This window comes from Callithrix jacchus, chromosome 9, assembly GCF_049354715.1.
Source record: "Callithrix jacchus isolate 240 chromosome 9, calJac240_pri, whole genome shotgun sequence".
Lineage (NCBI taxonomy): Eukaryota > Metazoa > Chordata > Mammalia > Primates > Cebidae > Callithrix > Callithrix jacchus.
The window spans coordinates 83241132-83266617 of record NC_133510.1 but is presented as its reverse complement, the minus strand read 5'-3'; the positions used below and the strand labels follow the sequence as shown (position 1 = coordinate 83266617).

The window sequence follows — 25486 nt, the reverse complement described above, 5'->3', positions numbered from 1 at the left end:
AGTCACAAGTTTTTTAAAAGAAAAAAGTTGATAAATAGGACTTCATCAAAATTAAAAAGTTTTTCTCTGAAAAAGACCTCACTAGAAGGATGAAAAGATAAGCTACAGCTTAGGAGAAAACATTTGCAAACTATATATCTAACAAAAATAAGTAGCTAGAATATATTAAAAATTTCCCCAAACTCGACAATAAAACAATCCAATGAGGAAATGGGCAAAAGTAATGAATAACCATTTCATGGAAAAGGATATATAGATGCTAAATAAGCACATGAAAAAATATATTCAATTAGCTACTGAACGTTAGCCATCAGGGAAACACAAGTTATAACGAGAATGATATATATCATTACACACCTGTGTGTGAGACTGGATGGCTCATACATTGTTGGTGTGACTTTAAAAGGGTACAACTCGTTTGGAAAACAGGTTGTCAGTTTCTTAAAAAAAACTTAACATGCAACTACCATATGACCCAGCAATGTGCTCCTCAGTATGTACCCTAGACATAGGAAAATTTATGTTCCTACAAAACCTGTGCACATATGTTTATAGAAGCTTTATTTCTAATAGCCACAAAATGAACACAACCCACATGTCCTTCCACCAGTGAATGATTAAGGGAACTGTGGTACATCCATACTAAAAAAAAAAAAAAAGCCTGGTGCAGTGGCTCATCCCTATAATCCTAGCACTTTGGGAGGCCGAGGCAGGCAGATTGTCTGAGTTCAGGAGTTCGAGACTGACCTGGCCAACATGGAGAAACTTCGTCTCTACTAAAAATACAAAAATTAGCTAAACATGGTGGTGTATGCCTGTAGTCCCAGCTACTTGGGAGGCTGAGGGAAGAAAATCACTTGAACCTGGGAGGTGAAGGTTGCAGAGAGCCAAGATTGCACCACTGCAGTCCAGACTGGATGACAGAGCAAGACTTAAAGATTGCTACACACACAAAAAAACCTTGGTTGAATGTCCTGTTATCCTGTTAATTTTTCTGGATAAAAAAGTTTCTGTATTTTATAATTCTGCTTATAAAACATTGTTAAAATGACAAAATTATAGAAAATGGAGAACAGATTAGTGGTATCCAGGGGGTCAGAATGAGGAGAGTTGGCAGGATGGTGAGCAGAAATTGGGTCTATGAGAAGACAACAGGAGTAAATATTCTGATGGAAATGTTCTCTGTCTAATATACTAGTTGTGTACAGTTTTGCAAGATGTCACTACTTGAGAGATGTTACCACTGGAAGAAAATGGATAAAGGATACACAGGATTTCTCTGTATTATTTCTCATAACTACATTTGAATCTACAGCTGTCTTTAAAATGTTTAATTAGAAAATATATTCTTCAAGACATGCCTTTCTCATATGTTTTAATATATAATTGTTTAAAAATAGTTTTGTAACTGCAGGTTTCTACTTAAGACTTTTGCATACTTGGTGTTTGCTGTATGCCTATCATTCTTCTCAGACTATACCTTGATTGATTCATTCATTTATAATAATATACTTATTATCACTGTATGCTAGATACTTTTCTGGGCACTGGAAATCATTTTGAACAAAGAAAGATCTCTGTCCCCATGCAGCATACATTATAGTGAGAACAGACTCACAGATAATGGTACATATAATATATCCAACAGAGAAAAGTAAAGCAGAAAAAGGGGATGGAAAATTCTAGCTGGGAGGAAGGAAGTTGAATTGCAAATTAGAAGACATAGCATTTGAGGATAAACTTCAAGATAAGGGAAGTGACAGATAACTAGGGAAGAAAATACTGGATTGAAAAGAAGGGTGTTATGGACTGCTGAAATGACTGGAGATTTTATTCTTCATGACTTAGGAGGCTCAGTAAATATGTAATGAACAAATCCTTCTCCATCTAAAGACACTTCTGCAGTGTTCAGGAAAATGGCCAAAAACAATCACTGTTTTTAGAATTACTTATGTTATTTTCTTCTCTAAATTTAGCACAAGTTCCTGATTTTCCCTTATAACAAAGTCAAACTTCTGGGACAGTCATGCCAAACTAAGAGCAGAGAAAGTGGGGTCTACTTCAGTTATTCAACCTTCCCGCCTACACTCTTTCTAACAAAATACGTTCCTCTCTAGTCAAGCTTCTATCTCGGCCTGACCCCTTGTACTTCCTTTCTCTACTATGTGTTTTCTCTTGCTGTATCTTGAAATTCCTATTTATTCTCCTCTGTCTGCTAATCTATTTTCATGCATAGTGAGGGTATCACAGGGTGGCTTGCCATGAGTGCTTTAGCCAACTCATAATCTCCTTTGATCTCCTTAACCTCATCATCCAACTTATTTCCAATAAAAGAGGAATGTTCTTTGATATGTACAATTGGCATTTTTTCCATAGCATTCTGAGGATAAAACAGAAAGAACATTTAGAAAACTTGACTTTTATTGCTATATATCAGATGATCTAAGTAAACATTAGTGTACTTTTCTATGAAATTCAAGGTTCAAGACAAATATGTGCTATATCATTCTCTTCCAATTAGATTATTGGTTCTTAACTTCTAATAGAAAGCAATTTTGAAGCTATCAATAAGCAACATCCAATTCATATTTCACCCTTCAAAAAAGCCTCAACAAAATCTTTTTCTCCTGAATTTTTACTTAATTAAATTTTCAAGGCCAGGAGTGGTGGCTCATGCCTGTAATCCCAGCACTTTTGGAGCCTGAGATGCGGAGATCACCTGAGGTCGGGAGTTTGAGATCAGCTTGGCCAAAATGGCAAAACCCTGTATCTACCAAAAATACAATTAGCTCAGTGTGGTGGCCCAGGCCTTTAGTCCTAGCTACTCAAGATGCTGAGGCATGAGAATCACTTGAACCCAGGAGGCGGAGGTTGCAGTGAGCCAAGATTGTGCCACTGCACTCCAGCCTGGAAAACAGAATGAGACTGTCTCAAAAAAAAAAAAATTCTTCAAGCCACAAAATTGACCAAATATTATGTAGGTTTGTGTTTAATTGTTTTATGCATTTTGTATATATTTTTATTATAATAATGGAGTTATTTGGATGTGTAGGGCAGAGATCCCCAATGCCACCTGGCACTCAAACTTGGGTCTTGAACCCTAAACCCAGAACCCAAACATAGCAAGCAGTGAATAATTATATATTGGTCAACTGCACTACAAGAAGTGTAAAAAGATATTTCTCATCTGATGTTCACTCTTAAGAAAACTATTATATTTAATAATTAAGTCTATAGAAAAGACATTTTATACAACGCCAGAATTTCAATTAGATATACTAATAGTTATTTCCTTCTGATTTGTGACAGGCAACTACAATACTTTTTGTGCTTTTATTAATTACCCACTGGTAAATTGAATGTTTTAATTCACTTGCTTAAGAGCAACCAGAATCATGCAATTTTCCTGCATCTTTTCCTTCAAATTTTAATTCAGAAGATGGGTGAGGAAAGCTATGTAAATAAGACACAAAGGAAAAGTGAACTTTTGATTTAGTGCAGTAATTTGTAGCCATGAAAGGGCAGCACTTTTACTGCCCACATTCAATCTATTAAATAGTATATAAGCATTTTATAAATTCTTATAAAAGATATAAATATTTTATTTAACAAATAAACTAGATTGGCTGCTGTGGCTCATGTCTGTAATCCCAACACTTTGGGAGGCTGAAGCAGAAGGAGGAGTTTGAGACCAGCCTGTGCAACATAGTGAGACTATCTCTACAAAAATAAATAAAAAATTAGCTGGGCAGGCTGGGAGCAGTGGCTCATGCTTGTAATCCCAGCACTTTGGGAGGTCGAGGCAGAAGATCACATGAAGTCAGGAGTTCCAGACACAGCCTGTTCAACATGGCAAAACCCTGTCTCTACTGAAAATTCAAAAATTAGCCAGGTGTGGTGGCACATACCTATGGTCACAGATACTTGGGAGTCTAAGGCATGAGAATCGCTTGAACCTGGGAAGTGGAGGCTGCAATGAGCCAAGATAGTGCCACTTCACTCCAGCCTGGGCAAGAGAGTGGGACCCTGTCTCAAACAAACAAAAAAATTAGCTGGGCATGGTAATGCACACCTGTAGTCCTAGCTACTCAGGAGGCTGAGGTAGGAGGATTCACTTGAGCCCAGAAGATTGAGGCTGCAGTGGGCTGAGATAATGCCACTGCCCTACAGCCTGGGTGATACAGTGAGATCTTATCTCTAAGATAATGATGATTATGATGATATTAATAATTAAATTGAATACAATCCAAGTCAATCATAATGTAGCATCAATATATTTGCAAACTTAGTGGATTTCCAGTGAGTTTATATGCCTGATACTGTCCATTGGAGAAAAAGCCAATAAAGAAATCACTGCAGAAAAGAACACCCCTAAAAACCACAAATGCACATGGTACGTTTCCTAAATTAAGTTTTTGCATCTGAAGTGCAAAAATACGAAAGTACTTTATTTTTCTCTTTTGATTCTAAATTATGGAACTTGGAAGAGCTCTGAATTAACTCAAACTATAAAATTATCTTCCAGAAAAGACCAACTTTTTAAAACCAAATATTCAATCTAAACATTTACTAGATTTAACTGTTTTTTACTTTTAAATTTTAAATTCTTATGGGCACATAGTAGGTATAGATACTTACAGAGTACATAAGATATTTTGGTCCAGGAATACAATGCATAGTAATCACATCAGGGTAAATGAGGTATCCATCACCTCAAGCATTTATCATTTCTTGTTTCACAAAAATTTTAATTATACCCTTTTAGTTTTTTTTTAATGTAAAAGAAATTATTATTGACTAGTCACCCTGTTGTGCTATCAAACACTAGATCCTATTCATTCCATGTGTGTTTTTGTACCCTTAACCATCCCCACTTTTCCTACCCCCCTGGACCCTCCTACCTTTACCAGTCTCCGGTAACCATCATTCTACACTCTTATCTCCATGAGTTCAATTGTTTTAGTTTTTAGCTGCCACAAATGAGTGAGAATCTGTGAAGTTTGTGTTTCAGTACCTGGCTTATTTCATTTAACATACTGTCCTCCACGTCCATCCATGTTATGCTAAGTTTTGATAGTAATATGGATAAGTGCATTTTGAATCAATTCAAGGTCCAAAAGTTAAGTACTTCATGCACATGGACTTGCTGTATTCTTTTTATTGGTATATATAATATATTTGGGCATAAAATGCTGTTAACATGCAGAATCAAGTTTGGAGGCCTTCGACTTTACTGCCCTGTTCCAACATATCTGACTGTGGCAAAGGAACCAGCTTAGAAACCAATCTCCTCATAAATTCAATTGTCATGATACATGTTTAGCTGCATCCAGATATGACCAAGTTTCATTGAAAAAAATACTCAATAATCCCTGGAAGGAATGTTAAGGTCAGACACTAGGCAGTGAGAGAATGAGCCAAATTTGATTTCAGTTTGTGTCAAAAGTAAGTACAGAGTCAGTGACTCAGAGCTGGCTATACACTGTGACTAATCTTAGACCACATAAATTAGAAGTATGCAATGAGCTGTAAAACTGTTTTCAATCTGAACAATAAATTTCCAGTTTTTACAGACCTCTTATCAACAAACAATTCATGTGAACCCATATAAAATGAAATTGATTACCTAATAAATATTGTCATTATAAAATTAACTACATACTAAATGCAAAACAATTTTAAAGATAAAAATCAAAATACTTTTGAAGCAGCAATTAATACTCATGTTTTATATGAGTCTCCTTAATTTAAATTTAATATTTTATATAAATATTTTATACAAAAATAAATTAATATTCATGTTTTATATAAATGACTCTCCTTAATTTTTATATTTATACAAGGAAAAATATTTCTAATTTTGCCTGATGGGAATGTGGAAATAATATATTGCAATAAAGTAAAAACCCCTCTGAAAAATAATGAATTTTAGAAGAAAACAATTCATTTATTTCTTCTGCAAACATTTGAATGCCTACAATGCCCAAGGCTTTCTGCTAGGAATTGTGAGTAAAACAAAGACAAATAACACAGGATTCCTACAAGCAAAGAGTTTACAATGGAAATGAGTGGTTCCCAAATTCAGCAGTGTATTATTCACGTCTTGTTTCAATGAAGATCTAGTTCCCCAATTCTGATTCCGTAAGTCTAAAACAGTGCCATAATGCCATACATTCTGATACAGAATTCAAGCTTTGAGAAGTAATGGTCCTCAGTCGTAGGAAAGTACATAGTTCAGAGTACAATATGTTTAATAACTGTCTAATTCTTTGATTTAGAATCCCTTCAGTCTACTCATATGTAGCCTTTTAAGGATGAGTTAAGATGGAATTCAATTTTCCAATTAGATTTTTTTTTTTTTTTTTTTAGCGAAGACCTGGACCTTAAATGCCGGTGGCTCTATATCAGGTGCACATTGCTATTTGGATCATGTGTCTCAGTTCTGTTAACGGAATTTCCTGCTTCATTCCTGTGTCTAAGCTGCCACATTGAGTACCAGTGCACTCAATGTTACTTTTAAAGGCAAAAAACACGTAACTTCTGTACCAACCTAATATCTTCTGCCTTGTTCCTCAATCTCTCATTTATTTCAGATACACTGTCCTGTATTTTATTTGCCAGTTCTCAAAGACTCAGCTCTTGTCCAATGATCAAGACCATTTTACCTAGTGCTAGACCACCCTGATGCAGACCACCTGCCTGGATTTGAACATTTTTTCTTCTCACAGACTCCACATAGCAATGATGTGCTGGCCACCCACAGGGAAATCACCTGTCACCCGATAGACCTTTCTGACAGTGTTTGCTTGTCCTCAAAAGTTCCTGGTAATCTACTCCAGTACTCTCCAATACTTATAGAATATCAGAATTACCTAGAAAGATTCTGAAGTATATGGATTCTTAAGCTTCACTCATTGAGGCTATGAGTCAGCAAGTCTGGGATGAAGTCCAGAAATGCCATTAAAGGCTTTAATAAAGAAGGCACATTTAAGCTGGGCTTTTAAAAATGAGTAAGATTTTATGTGTCACAGAAAGGGAAAATAATAATACAGCTAAGGGAAGCAAAGCAAGCTGATAATAAAACAGGATTGAATATGTTTAAAGAAGAGAACCTAGTCAATTATTAGTTCATAGTAGATGCTTCATACATGTTTTCTGAGTTAAAATACTAAAATAGTGAAATCGTGTGCTAAATAAATGACGTTTAGCTGGAGACATCAGCTATATGAGAAGGAGAAGATACAATAAATGTATATAAGAATTAAAAAGTTAGAGAGAAACCAAATTCTAACTAGTGATGAATTCTAAGATATTTTCTAGACAATGGGAATGAGTAAAACATTTGGGCTATTCTAGCCCATCTCCTCCACATGGTGACTTTCATTATTACTTCTGTGCTTCAGGTACGCAACTTGAAGCTTTATTGTTCAGATAATTGTCAGATCATGTGTAACCTTTATTGTTCAGATAATACATTTCACCTGCCAATGCATAAATGGTCTAAATTGTATGTTAGAACCAATTCAATTAAGTGAGTAGGTGGGAAGATGAGACTTATGACTAGGCTAAAGTAGTGTGGGTGATAAGGCTAGTTAGGATGCTATTACAGGAAGCAACAAGGTTCCTCTAATATACAATGGTGGTGGACACGGTGGAGAAGGGGCAAATTGCAGAGCCATGTTGGAAATTGAATTGATAAGACCCAATTGTATGTATAAAAAATGGAGTAAGGAATTATATAAAACTATGAGGGTTGAGGTCCAATGGATGGTCAAGAAGAGGCATAGAAAACTGAGAAAAAGGCAGCAATTTTATGTAACACAAATTCCACTGATACTTCAACCAGGTCTTCAGTTGAAATTTTTCAACAATTTGGCGGGGTGCGGTGCCTCACACCTGTAATCCCAGCACTTAGGGAGGCCAAGACAGGTAGATCATGAGGCCAAGAGATCAAGACCATCCAAGCCAACATGGTGAGACTCTGTCTCTACTAAAAATACAAAAAATTAGCTGGGTGTGGTGGTATGCACCTGTAGTACCAGCTACTGAGGAGGCTGAGTCAGGAGAATTGCTTGAACCTGGGAGGTAGAGGTTGCACCACTGCACTCCAGCCCAGTGACAGAGCAAGACTCTGTCTCAAAATAAAAATTCAACAATTTGAGTGGATGTTCAAGAAAAAGAGGATAAATGCAGGAGAGATTCGAATAAACTGATGGAGTAATGTTCTAGAGACAACATAATATTAAAATGAAAATGAACAGCTAGATCCCTGAAAGAGTAAGGCAAGGACATCTTAAGAGAAGATATGTGGAGGGCATGAATAAAGACATGGGTAAAATTTTTGATGGAAGGAGGGTATGTCAATATAGCTAATATTATTAGTAAAATAACAATAAATATGGATGATGGGGGAACAGACTAGGTTCCAATTTTCATATGGAATGGCAAGTATACCCATGAACCTATTTCCTAAGGTGTAAAATCAACAGATACGTAGAAGACTGTGGAGTAGCTGGGACAATTAAGGATGATGAATTTATAGACAAACAAAGTAGAATCATTTCTATTTTTTCTCAGAAATATTTAGCAGCCAGCATCTTGGGAAAAAAAAAAAACTGTGGTCTTCTCAGAGTGAGGACTCTTTCTAGAAGATAAGTCAAAATGACAAGGTATGAGATCTAAGGAGCATGAGATGGTGGTGTTGAAATGTAGCTGTTCCATCCTAGAAGGCAAAGACTATAGTCTGAAAAAAGGTTGCACTGGAAGAATGAGAAGGAAAGGATGCTGATTTAGATGCTGAAATCAGAAAGAAGGCAGACTATGTCTTGATGTTCTAGGTATACAGCCTCAAGGATTGAAACATGAAGTAAAATAAGGCAATGAGGATTTCCAAAGGAGAGACAGGTTGAAAGACGTTTCCAAGATAAAGGGTTTGGATGTGCCAGAAGTTAACAATTATGACAATATCCACAGTGCCCGTTAGGACATGCATCCGGGAAAGTGGTGTTATCAGGAAAGAATCAGGTTTTAATTTATGTAAGCAGGTAGAATGTGGAAGAAAATAGAATGAAGGATATTATGACATAGGCTAGAGCACTTCTAGGGGTGGTGAGAGTTTCTTCTTGTGAACTAAAGCTTAACAACCTGGATATTTTATTCAACTAGCATGAAAGATAAAGGCTGGTATAAAGGGGAAAAATATATGGAAATGAGTCTGATATACCTCAACCATAGAGTTCAGGGAAACATCTAGATTTACATAAAAACAATTAAGACAAAACAAGATATACACGAAAGGTTTACATGTTTATTCCTTCTTTCAAATCATGGTAAAGCATAATTCAGTAAGTCAAGGTTTTATATTTGTGGAAATACAGTAAAGCAGATGCTCTCTTTTTTTCCTCCCTCAATCTGCCAATGTTTTGGAGAAGGGTCAAGGTAGTACACAGCTGGTACTCAAGCAACACATGGGATAAAAAAGCCTGCGTCATAGTTTTTTAATTGTGCTTTATGTCCTTATATAAATATGCCATACAGTTTGCAGGTGGTATTGACACAATCCACAAATAATTAAAGGCTTCACATTAGTTACCTGTTTCAGGTAGTGTGCTGACGTGGCATGTTCCTTCATCACCTTCACCAGCTGAGGTTGAAGCTCTTACTTTAAAGACATATGAGGTATCGGCAAGAAGTTTTATGAAAGTATAAACGTGATCTTGGGGAGAGACTTTTGTAGAATTTCTTTCAACTGTTATCATATAATGCGTAATTACTCCATTAGCCTTTTTGGGTGGATCCCATTTCACTAAAACTGACTGCCAGCTAGTTGCCATACATTGCATATTCTGCACAACATCTGGAACTTAAGAGATAAACATATGCCCAAAGTTAAAATGTATACACATGTAAGTAGATAATTGATTAAATTATGTGACAGCTCAATAAAACTGTGTTTAGAACTAGAAAAATATTTAATATATCAACTTTTCAATGTGTGCTTAAAAAGTCATTAACATAGATGGAATCAAAAGGCTGTTGACTTGTTTTTTTCTGCTATGTTATTAATCCTTACAATATTGAACCAGTCACTGAATATCTTCCAGGTCCAAGCGCCAATCACATCCTCAAAAGCTCAAAAGCAAATGTGTAGCCTCAAGCCCAGGCCCAGGCAGTGTTTGATAACTGCTCTCTTAATCGTAAAGGAACAATCTTAGCAACACTGTGGAACATTTTTATACAAAACATACATGCAGATGCCTCCCTAATGTGACAAATCTGGGCTTCACAGAACTTGGAAACCCCTAACTAATTTAAAGGTAATGCTTTTTTACTGGGAGGACTTCTTTGGAAGAATCATGAAGATCTCATCTTTAAGTACCTTTCATAGACATCATTGGAAGGAAGATTTAAGGAGTCTCAGTCTTATTTTCTGGAGCCTCTCTGAATTTACTTAAAAGTAACCCAATTTCTCAGAGATCCACTATATCTGGTAGATCTGGTTAAAGAACAATATCTCAGCCCACCAAAGTGACTGCACATTAGAGAGACTGATTACTTCCCACAGAAATGTCCAATTAGCCAATGTCCCCTAAAGTTGGTATTAGTAAAAATAACTTTCCTTGTCAGAGTAAAAGATAATGGTAGAAGAAAAATTGGGACATAGTCAATTTGTGGATTACAAACAATGAAAATTGAAAGAAAATAACTTGCTGCCATTATGTAAAACACAATGCTTTAAAGAATACGCAGGTGATCTCTCACCTGCCTATACTGCTCTACCTGGGTCTAAACTGAGTTGTTATAAACTTTTCTTCTTCTGTAAGCTAAAGACACCAGTACTAAAGGGTAATACTTAGGGAAGGTGTTGCATTTAAAATTTTTTAAAAGGTAATTTCTGGGCTGATCAAGGGATCTAGCAATTAAATATTATTAACTATTCACTTCCTTGTTTTCAAAATCTTAAACATTTTTATAAAATAAGTTAACACAAGACAGATGGCAATTTGCTGAACTTTAGCTTATAAATCCAGATTTTATTAATATCTATTTTCCTGATTTTGTCAACCTCAAAACAAAAAATTAACCAGTAATATTATAACTCTTAAAGGTGAAAATTGTATTTATTTAACTAATCAGAATATAGAATGTTGTGGTACAATTTTATCTTACTGACAAAAATATTTATTGGTTAACAGAGCACTTTCTACAAGATTCTTATTACCCTCATATACAAATATTGTTAATTGTTTTTTAATTTATGGGTTGAACATTTTTATATTCTATCACTCATTTACAACCTGCATTTCCTATAGTCATGTCCGCTCTTCACTAGAAGCAGAAGGCCAATGTTCTAGTCAGGTTCTTCACCAGTGTTCTCAAGGACTTTTTCATCTAATCTGCCTGAATCGTGGCTTCTTCATCTGTAACATGGGAATGTTGGCAATAGTAATGTTTAGGGGGCATTTACTGTGTATCTAACACTCTATGAAATGCTTTATATGGATCTTTTCAAATATTTTTGACAACTACCTTATGAGATAACTACTGCTAATGTGTGCTTCTTCTTTTTTTTTTTTTTTTTTTTGAGACGGAGTTTCACTCTTGTTACCCAGGCTGGAGTGCAATGGCGCGATCTCGGCTCACCGCAATCTCCGCCTCCTGGGTTCAGGCAATTCTCCTGCCTCAGCCTCCCGAGTAGCTGGGATTACAGGCACGCACCACCGTGCCCAGCTAATTTTTTGTAATTTTAGTAGAGACAGGGTTTCACCATGTTGACCAAGATGGTCTCGATTTGTTGACCTCGTGATCCACCCGCCTCGGCCATGTGTGCTTCTTTTAGTTAAGTATACAGAGGTTCAGAAAGTCATGAGCCTTTGCCAAGATTGTACAACTAGTAGGTTATGGGGTTCAAATTCAAACCTAGACAATCACTGCATGTACTTTTATCCACTGTAAATGCTATCTATTTTGCCTCTCTTGCAGGAATGCTACAAAAAAAAAAAAAGTCTCAGGTAGCATAAATTAATGCAAAAATGGTTAATTTAGCAGTCAGTAGTCTACAATCTCAATTTTGAGATTCTCTAAAATACCAGGAAGTACATCCAGAGCTGCTAAGAAGAAATGATGAGAATAGGATCTTGTGCTCATTCAATAAACGTTGACAGAAGTAAAAAAAAAAAAATTAAGAAGAGGTTCCTTTAAATGTGTGGTCCAGTTGAGAAAAGGAGAAGTACATTTCTAAGCCAACATTAAATAAGTCATAAATAAAAACTATTCAGTGTACACACAAATGCAAGGTATGTCATGTATACATGTGTGACACAGCAGGTAAGCTATTGATGAATTAGGTCAGTGATATTTAACAGTGTCCTCCACATGGTAAAGACGAGATGACGGGATCATAGAGGGTTTACACAATGGCTCTTGCTCTCCAAATGTCACAACTCATCTTCTTAAAAGAAAATTATATATATTGTTTCTTAAGAATATAAATCAGCCTGTTAAAAGTGACTGCTGGTTCATTTCCTCCTTTTTCCCCAGCTGTCTCAAATAGTTCTAAGAATTAGATAATTTTCACAGATATCTAGAAAGCTATTTTGTTCCTAAACTACTTTTTAATTTCAATTTCTTCAGTTCAAAAGGAAAAACAATGTGTAAATATATATGTACAAACACAGATACACCATATTATTTCAAACGTAAAACACTGAAATGCAATTTCCCTTTGAATAGACCCTTAAGTAATGATACTTTATCATATAAATAATAAAAAAGAGGGGAAAGGTGTTAAATATAAAATGAAATATTTTAGGCTCAAAAACTGCATCTAACCTGATTCTTGGGTTGTGAATTTTACTACATTGCTAAATTGATTGCCATTTCCGACTTTGGTGAAGGCAGATACACTGATAGAGTAGGTGCTGACTGGTTCCAGTCCAACAAGTTTGGCTTCAGTTTGAAAACCTGATATATTCTGAAAAGCAGAAAAAAAATTTATTAGTCCCAATGCATCGTCAAAAATTTGTTCATCATTGGAATATTTTCATCGAAGTTATTCCTTCTCTATTTAACAAATAATTTAATAGGCATGGATATTTTAAATTATAATACATACCAGCATTTTTTTATGCTCTAGAGTGTGCCAGCTTATGATGCAAGGACGAATTAGGCACCCTCTTTGCCCTGAAGAACCTCATTGCTTTTTTTACACCTTTTTTCTTCTTTTTTTTGAACTGGAGTCTTGCTTTGCTCCCTAGGCTAGAGTGCAGTAGATTGATCTCCTCTCACTACAACCTCCACCTCCCAGGTTCAAGCAGTTCTCCCTGCCTCAACCTCCTGAATAGCTGTGATTACAGGTGCCCGCCACCATGCCTGGCTAATTTTTGTAATTTTTAGTAGGGACAAGGTTTAGCCATGTTGGCCAGGCTGGTCTTGAACTCCTGACCTCAGGGATCCGCCAGCCTCAGCCTCCTAAAGTTCTGGGATTACAAGTGTGAGCTAGCACGCCTGGCCTATAATTGCCTTTTAAAAACAGAGTGTTTTGTTTTCACTTTGTTTTCCTGATTTTTACTTGGAATTATATAATCTATTTTTGTTCAATCTGCTATAATTACTGTTTGCAATTTAAATCCAACTTGTGGGTGGTCAAAGATACTTGATTTTTCTGAACCCATCTAAATTCATTTTTAATACCCACAGCATTCCTGTGTAATTTAAAATTATTCTTCAGCTACTGTACATAGACACTGGCAATAAAGCAGTGAATAATAAGTTTAAAATAGGCCAGGCGCGGTGGCTCACGAGGTCAAGAGATCAAGACCATCCTGGTCAACATGGTGAAACCCTGTCTCTACTAAAAATACAAACAAACAAAAAATTTAGCTGGGCATGGTGGCAAGTGCCTGTAATCCCAGCCACTAAGGAGGCTGAGGCAGGAGAATTGCCTGAACCCAGGAGGCGGAGGTGGCGGTGAGCCGAGATCGTACCATTGCACTCCAGCCTGGGTAACAAGAGTGAAACACCAGCTCAATAAAAAAAAAATAAATAAATAAAAATAAGTTAAAAATATCTAGCTTCCATGAAGCTTAAATTGGGAGTTTTCCCATCCAATTCCTAAGTTTACAATTTGACACAATTTTTTAGAGAAATGAGAAAAGGAACAAAAGAATATCATAGTTGCTTAAGGAGGAATCTGATTTCTCATAGAAAAAAATTCTCATTAAGTACAAAGTTTTCATTCAAAGATAATTGTCCTAACCAAGAAAGCAGTTAAGATTAATCAATTATCATTATGGACAGAGAAGATAATCTCCTATCTGGTATAAGTGTAAGAATCTTACATTATACCTGACAAATATAAGCCATATTGATTACTTATTAAATATTTCAGTACAGAAATTTAATAAGAATATTAACTCTTGGGGAATTTACAATTAGGATCCTATTTTAAAATAATCTCCAGGAATTCATTGACTTACTTGGGCTTACTGTATCTCTTTATTTCAGTCATTCTTTTCTGCTTACTATTTGCAAATCATACTATAAGATAATCTGGAAATTATAGATACATATAAGTCATGGTCCCTGCCATCAAGGAATTTTTATATTAACTAGAGAAATCTACAATTACTGAATGAGAAAAAATTAAACACAAAACAAGCAAACTATGATTTTGGTTAGAAGGGGCCAATAACCAGAGAAACAACTGAACCCGAGAGGTCATAATAATAAAAGAGTAATTTATGGGAGAGTGAACAGATTTACACAAGAGCATGTTGTCGAAAAGGGAGACATGAGTGATGAATATTTAAAAACCTATTTCAATAGAACTTTGTACTAAATAATTTCTTTCAGCATGTGTGAGTGACTCGTTACCTATTGATTTTACTGTCTGTGGACCACAGTGGATTGACTAGGATTGCAGTAACATGTGAAGTGGTTCTAGTATTATCGTACCTCCACAAATACACATCTAATTTGAAAGAAGAAAAAGAATATAAAAACAGAGAAAATAATATAAATTGCTACTGTCAGGATACCAGGGTAGATGAAAAAGAAAGGAAAATAAAACACACTAGGGGAGAAAGCTAAACAGAAAGAGGAAAGCAAATATAGTAACCAGATGCTGAGAAAGGGAAAAAGACGGCATGAGAGTACATTTAAAGGAATTTGAAAGAAAATAAGATTAAGAAAATTGATGAAAGACAAAATAGATGTAAAAAGGAGTTAACATGAGGTAGTAGATTTTAAAACATAAAACTGCCCATCTCAAATGATATGTTTAATACTGAATGTCATAAAGACTGTATTTTTGCTACTAGTGAAATATTAAAGATGTGCTTCTATTGAGAAAACCTGTTTACAAAACTTAGAATATAAGCTATTCTCATATTCACATAATGGCATATTGTCATTTCATGCTTAGTGCTATTAAAATGTTGGACAGTTTTTTTTGTTCTTTTGAAAACTATGTGCAACTACAGCAACAATAGCTAACATGTTCATCACATGTTTGGAATTGTTCGAAATGCTCTATAGATTTTCCTTTATAATCCTCAGTTTCAAATGAATACATCTTTGTAACTCTCATTTTGCATCAAGAGGTAAGCAATGTCTCTACTGAAGTACAGTAAGTTTCAAAGGCAGAATTTGAGTCGGGTAATTTGAAGCCAGAGCCCTTGCTTCCACCACTATGCTAAGAGAGTTAGAGATTACCATTCTGAGGAGATAAGATCATATATAAACATTCACACTCTAATATACATACACAATAATCCAGGGAATGCAATTACTCTAAGAAAAGGATTGTTTTTTCCCTTTTGATATCTGTCTCCCAGTGATCCATACAGACAAAGCAAATAAAAAATGGAAAAATGTTCCGATTAAACCAGGGATAGATATTAAAGGGCAAGAGGCTTCATGACATTGAATATAATTTCACACTTCTGGGAAACAAATTCCACATTTATGGAGCAATATGATTCAAATTATACTCAGACTATCAGGTTTTAAAGTAATATCTTGGTTTCCAGAAAGAAAGTCATTGTTCCTGATGATATAAAGTTAATGTCTGCTTTCGATTTTTACTATTCAATTTGTAAGCTACACATGCTATAGCAATGATTTACCATAGTCATAAATTGTAATACTCTTAATATTGAGTAAAACATTTACTGCAGATTTTTTGTACTCTTCTTGCTGTAACTAAATAAGAACATTCCAGGACTTCATTTGCCTTTGGGAAAGAAATAAGGAAATTTTCTTAAACAAATGCTTGTCAATTACATTTTGGCAATTAAATGCTAGAAATCACAGATATATATTTGAGACTCTGTTACATCAGTTTTGTGAATATTTTTCACTAATTCTGGATTCCAAAAATGGAGGAAGGAAAATGTAGTTAGTGTTGCAAATCAATTACTCTTGAAAATTAAAAAAAATAAGGATAAGGATATATCTTCAAAGACCAATTATTGTAGGATCATATGCTATCGGGAAAGATGACCAGAAGTCCAGTATGAATATTAATACTTTCTAAAAGGTTAAAAAGATTCCCTTGGTACTGCTGGTAATAATAGGTAGAAATACATTTTATAACAGATTTGTTAGCCAGAAAAAAATTACTGTACCCTTTCCAGCATTAGCAAACGATGTAATTGTTTCTTAAATTGTAGATATCTAGAAGTTACAAATCTAAGTACATTGCTCTATGAAGTATTCAGCTTATATATCTGGCAAACACTTTCTTGTGTTTTCCATAGCATCCTTAAATTGTAGGAAATAAAGACGTTTTTTAAAAAATAGTCATCGTTTAATTTAGTAGGCCGTTTTCTTCCTACATGGCAAAAGATTTTGATTCCATTTCTAAATTTTTAAAATAAACATATACTGTTGTAATCAACCTACCTTAAAAAATATAGTGTCAGTTTCATGTTCATGAATTTTAAAACTATATACTTTAACAATACCGCCTGGAAGAGGACTTGGGCTCCATTTCAGCCATACAAAGTCTGAAGTATAGTTGATTAAAGTCAAATTTTGTGGAGGTGCTAAAGGCACTGCAGGAAAACACACGATGAAACTAACATTCATAAAACTTTTAACATAACAGTAGCACCATGAATTACTTTCTTGAAGACACTAGTTTAAAAATATTAATAAAATGATCATATTTTAATTTCAGAAATAAATATCATAACTAGTTATAATTTGTATTTGGACACAGTACTTCCAAAGTAGCTTTAAACAGAACAGAAAATTCTGAAGCTCAAATTGAAAACAAAACAAAACAAAAGATTCAAGAAAGTAAATAAAATGGTAAGGCTGTTACAAACAAACATTCAGATATCCTTTCATTTTCCATGCTGTTCCTTAAAAAGAAAGCGCGGGTGCCGCAACAGTGAAATCGTTTGAAGAAGTGGATTCCGGCTTACCTGACTCATCTGTGTAAAAGAAAAGAATACTGGAAGGACCAAGTCCTTTTATAGTTCTTGCAGCAGCAAAAAAGCTATATAATGTAAATGGTGAAAGCTCTTCCAGTATTATGTAATTATCAGAAGTAATGAAAGAATAATTTTCATTTGGTCCTTGTAAAGTTAAATCATAACTTATTATTGCACCATTTGGCTTTACTGGGGGGTCCCATGATAAGAGAACTGAGGTAGAGGAAAGGTTTTTAAAAGTGTTGATTATTGGTGAAGTTTCTGGGACTATAAAAGAAAAAAAGAATATTAAATGAAACAAAAGTGAATCCGCATTTAAAACAGAAGCTTCAATCACAACGGGATTTGATTTTCTTAGCAGATTATTTTAAGAAACATTGTATTTATGGAAAGGCTAATTACTTGAGATCAAACAGAATCAATATAATTGAATACTGTTCCCTATCAGAAAGCAATGTAAATGAAAAGAACAACAACAATCTGCTTAATAGGCAATAAAAGTGTCTAGCCTACCGTCTTCTTCAGTTTTGATGTATAGCTGGGCAGTATAAGTATCAGAGAATCCCTTTTCTGTTGATGGAGTAATTTTTAATATATAATCAGTGTATTTTTCCAGATGATCAAAATATATGCTTCTCTCATATGTAACTAGAGGTGGTCTCACATGGCGAGGAGTCTGCTGTAAGCTCAGTGAAACATAGTAGAAGACTAGACCGTTTGGTTGAGCTGGCGGGACCCAGCTTACATTTATCGCAGTTGACGAAATGGATTCATAAGTTAGATTTCCAACAAGCCCTTCAGGTACTATGATAGGTAATGGGCAAAATACAAAAATCATCAGTTACCCTAAACAGAATCTAAATTCACAAACGGAGTTACTAATTGTTGAAATGGCTTCAATTACATCATCAGCGCCTAAATTATTTAAATGCAGATGTGGCAAACATTCACCTATTATAGAATACCTTCTAAATAATTACTTTAAAAATCATTCAAAATAAACTCTGTCATCTTTAATATGTATGGAAACTGTTTCTATAATATTCTCTTGTTTTTTTCCCTACTACGTGGAGATTGTGTGTGTGTGCATGTGTGTGCATAATGTGTATACGTGTTTGCATAATTTGTGTATGTATACTGTTTTAAGTATTTTGATACTTTATATTATCTCAACCATATTTTTAGTTTATTTCTTCTAAATATTACCCTTGTTGCATATATGAAGAAACTAAAGCTCAGAGCCATTAAGTGACTTCTCCAAGGTCATTTGGGTAGCCAGAAGAATTAACACTAAAAGCTTTCCCAATATCTAGTCTCAAAATTTCTCCAGTCATCAGACTACCAACTCACATTTGTATATTAAACAGTTACTCTAGTTACACAAGTTCTAATTCTCGGATATAAGTTGTATTATGATATTAAACTCCATTAATATAAATTTGACATCCACCTTTGAAGTAGTACATAGTAAGTGCTTATTACTCATGGTGTGGAAATTATAACTGATAAAATGTTATAGGTTGGTAAAAACCCTGGGAAAGATCTGCATTTAAAAATGCCTAAAATGGTATTGATCATATATTACACTATATGACTCCCAAAATACCTATTTCCACACATGTATCATATCTGTTTATGTTGACCAACTTGTCAACAATTTGAAAGATTGTTCCAACAACAAAGCAAGCAGTCACTTCTCATGCTTAAAGAATTTTTATGGCTTTCAGAAAATAAAAATGGAATTTTACTCCAGAAGTTTAGGTCACTACCATTTCTCAGTATCCGGGACTAGTCTTTGAAAATAAACAAGCAAATGGATGACAAAAACAACTACAAGAAAAAGAGGCAATGATCTGCTTATCATTGTATTCTGAAAGTTGAAACCTAAAAAACATCAAGAGCTTCAATCATTACAGTTTTCTGAATACTCAACATAAATAGGATTCTTCAGAAGATATGTGTGAGAAACTTCTGGAGTTAAAAATATATATATTCTGGATATATTAGTTACAAACACAGTAAGAACAGAAGTGCTTCAGAGTCCTATGAAGATTCAAAGTCTGAAAAGAAAACAAGTTGATAGAAAGTTTAAGTCCTTAAAGAAAATGGATAAGTAAATTAACTATTGGAAATTTCATCCATGTATGCAGTACTTTTAGTTCCCGTAACTGGACGGCCATGACATCTTTTGAAGCAATAAAAAGAATAAATTTTCATGAACGGATGTTAGCAGTTTTCTTGAACAGAAGAGGCCATTACTGTAATGGTGTTATAAGAATATTAATTGAATTTTCAAACTCGTATAATGAATGTGTCTAAATAAAAGATTTTATTACAAATTCAAACAAATAGAAAAGTTCCTGAAATAATAAGTTTTAAATTAATCATATTAAAGATTAATAAGTGTTTTTTGTTTACATACTGTCTTGATCTGTGTATACTTCAACTATGTCACTGCTTTTATTCCCATTTCCAACCGAAGTACTTGCTGTTAACCAAAATGTATAGTAGCTGAATATTGCCAGTTTATCTATTATTGCAGATACAGTCATATTGTCAAAGTCATTGGTTACTTCATGGAGTGTAAAATTCTGAAAAATAAACATATCGCTCTCATTGTTCAGAATGTATTTTTTTAGTATGCATGAACATTTCAAAATAATTTATCCATGAATTGTTTGTCTCATTTCAATATGTTAATTGTTTTAGAAAAATCAATGTAGAATATTTTTATTGCAATAATTAAACTGGAAATATGTTTGTACTAAAAGAAAAATAGATGGTAGTTTTTATTGCAAAGCCAATACATAAAAAAGCAAAGAGTAAAAACTCCATGCTAACAATGAAGAAGGTCAAGTGGCCAAATGGAAATGCTACAACTGTGCTGATTAGTGTCACTTTTCCTTTTTAAAAACATGCAAGTATTTTTCAAACCATTAGCTAATTTTAAACAAGTTTGGGAGTATTATAAAATTTTAGTTTTGTTTCTTTCCATTTGTGATGAAGGAATTATGAATGTGTTTACCTCTTTATGAACTTGAATAGCTATTATTATTCACATTTAGTGTTTTGTATTGTTTTGTTTTGTTTTGCTACAACTGTGAGAAGCAAAAGGATGGCAGATTGATGTACTCTCTGATGTATCGAGTAACAGAACGTTTTAAATTTTCTTGCCTGACTCCTAATTACATTTTTTTCTCAAAGCTTTAAAAAATTATTAGGGCATTTATACAATCATTTTCTTTCCTACCAAATTTTTAAAATAAAACACACAGTCAAATAAAACTAATTCTGAAATACAAGGAGACTTAAACATATAGGCAAACAGTATGAATAATTTTATAATTTCCATCTGCACAAAGTAATCTGAATCATTTCAATCCACATGAAGCCATTTAGGTCTTATGGACCTGCATTCAAGTTCTGGCAGGGTATCCGTGGATACATCATCTAATCTCAAAGCTTCTCTTCCCTCAACTGTAAAATGGAAATAATCGTCTCCACTTCACAAACAACTTTGAGGATTAGGTGACATGAAGCACATAAAGCCATTAATACCATGTCTAGCACACAACAAAAAATGGTAATTAGTTTCATTTAAATGAATAACAGGATAAGCAATTTGACTAAATTTATAGTAAGAATGGTTCTATAATTTATCAACAAATTAACTTCAGCAAAATTTTACGGTTCTTTTGCCAGTATTCAGAGGGAAAATATAGTGCAATAAAAGATTTACTTCAATTTTGTGGTGATTTACATAAGAATACACAAGTTAAAGTAATACAGCAATCTCACACAAAATATGATCCATTAACTTTTGTACTTTCCAATACATCTGCTTTACACATGGAACAACTGTAAAAAGAAAAAGTACCACTTAAAAGTATTAATGTAGCTTTTTGATGTAAATTTTAATTTTTGTTATAGAATTTATTCTGATTACCTGTGACCTTGCTGACTAATACATAACAAATTATCTGAATCACCCAGAAGTCATTCCTGCTGAGTAGGTGACTTAGACATCTAACAAATTTGTAACATTTGATCAATTATCCAGATGATTCTTTTATTTATCTGTTTATTTTTGCACAAAAATTGTCTTTTGGCACAAATTATCTAATTAAGGCTTATTCTTTTGTTTATATAAATATAGTCAGAAGGTATTTAGTAAAACCTTTTCAAATTTGACCGATCAACTAATATTCACTTAGCACTTTTTAAAATAGAAAACATTATGCCGGGCACACTCAGGAAACATAAATGGGTAAAAATTAAAAAGTAGAAAAGTTAATATGCTGTACAAAATACAATGTGCAACAATTGAAGAAAGAACAATATGGTTTGCCAAGTAGTAACAAAGAGGTTAAATTTTCCAAGATAAGAAGAAGGAAAGATGACTTCGCTACATACTCAGGTGCTCCAAAATTATGACTATGTACTAAAAGTGATGTTGGCCTATTATAATTTTTAAAATAATCTTTCAATTAAAATATTTATTGAGAATTAAACCTATATAAGATATAGTTCCAGGGGACTTTAAGAGATGAAAAGATAAATGTTACACAATTCTGTCTCTTCAAGATACTTATAGCGTAAGGGAACTAAGAGAAGCAGCGGTTATATGGAATAGGAGATAGAACATGATATACCATGCATGACATATTCTACAGAGTTCTGTAGGAAGGAGAAAGATGATAAGGAATGAATAAAAGGCTATACACCTATTCTGGTAAATAATTCTCATTTTGAGGATTTCTTCTACTAATTTGAAATAGAAAATTGGGTAGTGAAAATGTTGATGATATTTTTAACATTAACTTTAGGAATAAGTTAAAGCATGGATAAACTTCAAGCAATATGAGACTATACTTCTGAAATGTTTTAACATCATTAGCCTGTGCCCTCTTGCAGCTGTCACACTTAAAAGCATTCTTTAGATTATTTAATAAATGATAACATGTTCTAAGACAGATGAATTGCAAATTGGATCACATTACATACCCAGGTTTGAATAAGTAGGTTTAGAAGATCATGTTGGAACCAAAGTTTGATACTTATGCTTTATTATTTAGATATGAACAAAGAAAACCAAAATATAAATCACATATAAACCATAAGTAAACTGTACAGAGACAAAATCATTGCTAAAATGTAGGCCTACTGGAACAATTGTGCAAATGCTTTTTAAGTGTGTAAGAGGAAAAATCTCCAATCTGAATATCTTCTATTGGTGTAACGACTATTGTTACAATTGTAAACAGCATTTTGGTAAAAAATAAACTGACTCTCTAGGCCCCATTTCTCTTCCCTAAAGAGAACAAAACAAAAAGCAAAAACTACATGACGTACAGAGTAGAAAACTAGACCGTCCTTTCTCCTTCTGCTCTTATAAAATACATCTGTACATAATTATCACTGTAGAGTAAACAATTCTATTTACTGTGACAAGCCTGTATTATTAATAAAACTTAAGGATATTAATTAAGAACTAGGAGAAAATTTAATTCTTACCTGCATGAAAGTACCTGAAGTATTTCTGTAATAAACAGAGTAATATTGTATAATCCCATTAGGTTTGGAAGGAGGTGTCCAGAAAAGAATTATTGATGAAGAACTGAGGTTTACATAATAAACATCTTTGGGAGGATCACTCGGTGCTATAAAACAAATAATTGAACAAATTGCTATATATGTGGTTACAAGTAATGTCTGAAATGTCCTGAATGTTACCTATAGTTTATAAATCAAAGTGATAAAAACTGTTTTTCAAAAAAGCTTGAATTAGAAATAACATCTATTTACATGTCAGAAATGAAATCCATAAAATGCATTGGGTCAGCCCTCTAATACTTTATTATAAGCATATACAATCTGAAGACAGATGGATTTCTTACTCATAAAACACTATCCCTGTTCTAAAACCTGTCCACTGCTCTGGATACAATAACAATATTATAACAGCTTTCCAATATAAAATACATAATTTGAAATTCTAATATAGCTTTGAATTTTTATATTGAATAGAAAGGGTCATAGACAAATGATTCATGCATTTTATGTTGTTTCATTTAATAAACACATAAAATTCCATGTGTCAAGTGAGTTCTGTGCTAAGTGCATTTACAAATATCAACTTATGCAATCTTCAGAAGAACCCCGTAAAGTAGAATGATACTCTTTCCACATTACCAATGGGAAATTGTGGCACACAGATTAATTTTCCCAACATCTCACAGCTAAAAAGTGATCAAAATGCAATTTTTCATCCAACTGATGATGAATATTAGGCTTAATCATACATTTTTATATTTGTATTTTTTGGGGGACAGGATATTCTTTTTTAATAAAATGGAAAAACATTATTTTAATACATCGGTATACATCATTTCCTCACCTCCCTCTGGTGTTCGAAAGTTAATGATATTGCTTCTTGTTTTCCCATCACCAAATCTGGTGCTAGCTGTTACATAGGCACTGTATTCAACATTATAATCCAAATCTGATAACTCCAATGATGTTTCAGTTATATTAATAGTTTTTAATAATGATCCATTCCTGAGATGAAAAAGAGTATTATCTGTATAATTGAATTCTAAAATTTAACATATACTTTTTGAGCATACTAACATAAAGTAAACAACATTAATATATCAAAATTTATTCATCTAGATTAATAGAATAAAGGTGTTGATTATCCTGAAACACTGAAAAGAGTAAATTTCAGAATACTTTAGTGAATTAACTTATTTTGCTTTCAATTATATTTGGTAATTAAATCAAATGTTAATATGATGGTCATAATTAGAGTTTCCTTGTACCAATTTTAATGGATTTCCAGGAATATTATGTATTAAAGTAATTTCAATATTCCCTTTCCTACTGATATTTTAGTTGTCCAAATATTTGTTCATTTCAAATGCTTGCAAAATCTTATTTAAACTATTAATTTATAAAATAAGCCTATCTTTCAAATATTGTACAAAGGTAACAGTTACTTCAGGCCAACACAAATAAATACATACCAAATATTTAAATAGTGGTGTGTAAAATAACAAGACTGTGGGCTCCCCTGTACTTATTTAAAAAAGATATGAGATTGAAAACAATGTATGTATATCATCCAGGAAAGAAGAAAATATAGCTCATATTTCACTCAATGAAAATCTTTAAAGTATTTAAAATCTCAGTCCAGAAAAAAAAACAAATTAAATAAATATTGACTCAGAACTCTCCAACTAAGTACTAAAATCCCAAAAGGGGAAAATTAGAGTCTAACGAACAAAATAATAACACTATTTTATTACAGTCATGTTCAGTTTTCACAGTTTGAATTGGATATAGATTAATATTAAACCCAAAAAATGAACATGTATATCATGGTGTTGAAAAATGTATATTGTTTTAAAATTTAGATTTTAGGAACAATAAAATTAAAGAATTTAGATAAGGGAATATGTTCAGTAATACAGAAAAAGTATATGCCTCCTATAATCTCATATTTTTCTTCCCTAGACACACAAGGCACTGAAGAAGTAAATGAATATTCCCCCTGAATAGAAAATCTCTTTCTTTACCATTGAAACATTTGAAGCCTTGAATCATTAGGAGGAATAATAGATTTTAAGTGAATTAAAGTTATCTACAGAAATACATTTCAGTCATGGTTTTACTACCACAGAAGCACCAATTTATTTCAAATATAAGTACTGTTATCTGAAAAATTGTTGGAAAGCTTACCACAGTGAGAAAAATATGGATTTAGAATATGCAATTGGAGACAGGCAGGATTAGCCAGGCTACTCAGCAATTTGAAACAGTTTTGTTTGACATCCTTTTTCAGAAGCAGTCAGGAGAGCTTTCTTTGACTTCATTGAGACCAGAGGAGATGGGCTTTTACAACTCTTCATATTGTGGCTATCAGTCGCCAAAAAAGATGCCTTGTCATACAAATTACCCATACTCTTATCATTGGTCACAGGTCATCAGGACACTACAGAAACGCTAATCCAACGTGAATCTCTTAAAACTATGCAATTAGGCTG

At 33.5% G+C, this 25486-nt stretch overlaps 1 protein-coding gene across 1 annotated transcript in view; it reads right to left on the bottom strand.

Annotated features, from left to right (window-relative positions):
• Nucleotides 1–25486, bottom strand: part of PTPRQ (protein tyrosine phosphatase receptor type Q) — a 233478-nt gene that overhangs the window by 129963 nt on the left and 78029 nt on the right. Inside the window, exons 21-28 of the mRNA XM_035257125.3 lie at nt 23839–23999; nt 22956–23101; nt 19864–20032; nt 17955–18245; nt 17433–17708; nt 16906–17057; nt 12832–12973; nt 9593–9862 (exon numbers count right to left, since the gene is read on the bottom strand). Of these exons, the coding sequence (XP_035113016.3) occupies nt 9593–9862; nt 12832–12973; nt 16906–17057; nt 17433–17708; nt 17955–18245; nt 19864–20032; nt 22956–23101; nt 23839–23999 (1607 nt within the window). The remainder of the gene's footprint in view (nt 1–9592; nt 9863–12831; nt 12974–16905; nt 17058–17432; nt 17709–17954; nt 18246–19863; nt 20033–22955; nt 23102–23838; nt 24000–25486) is intronic.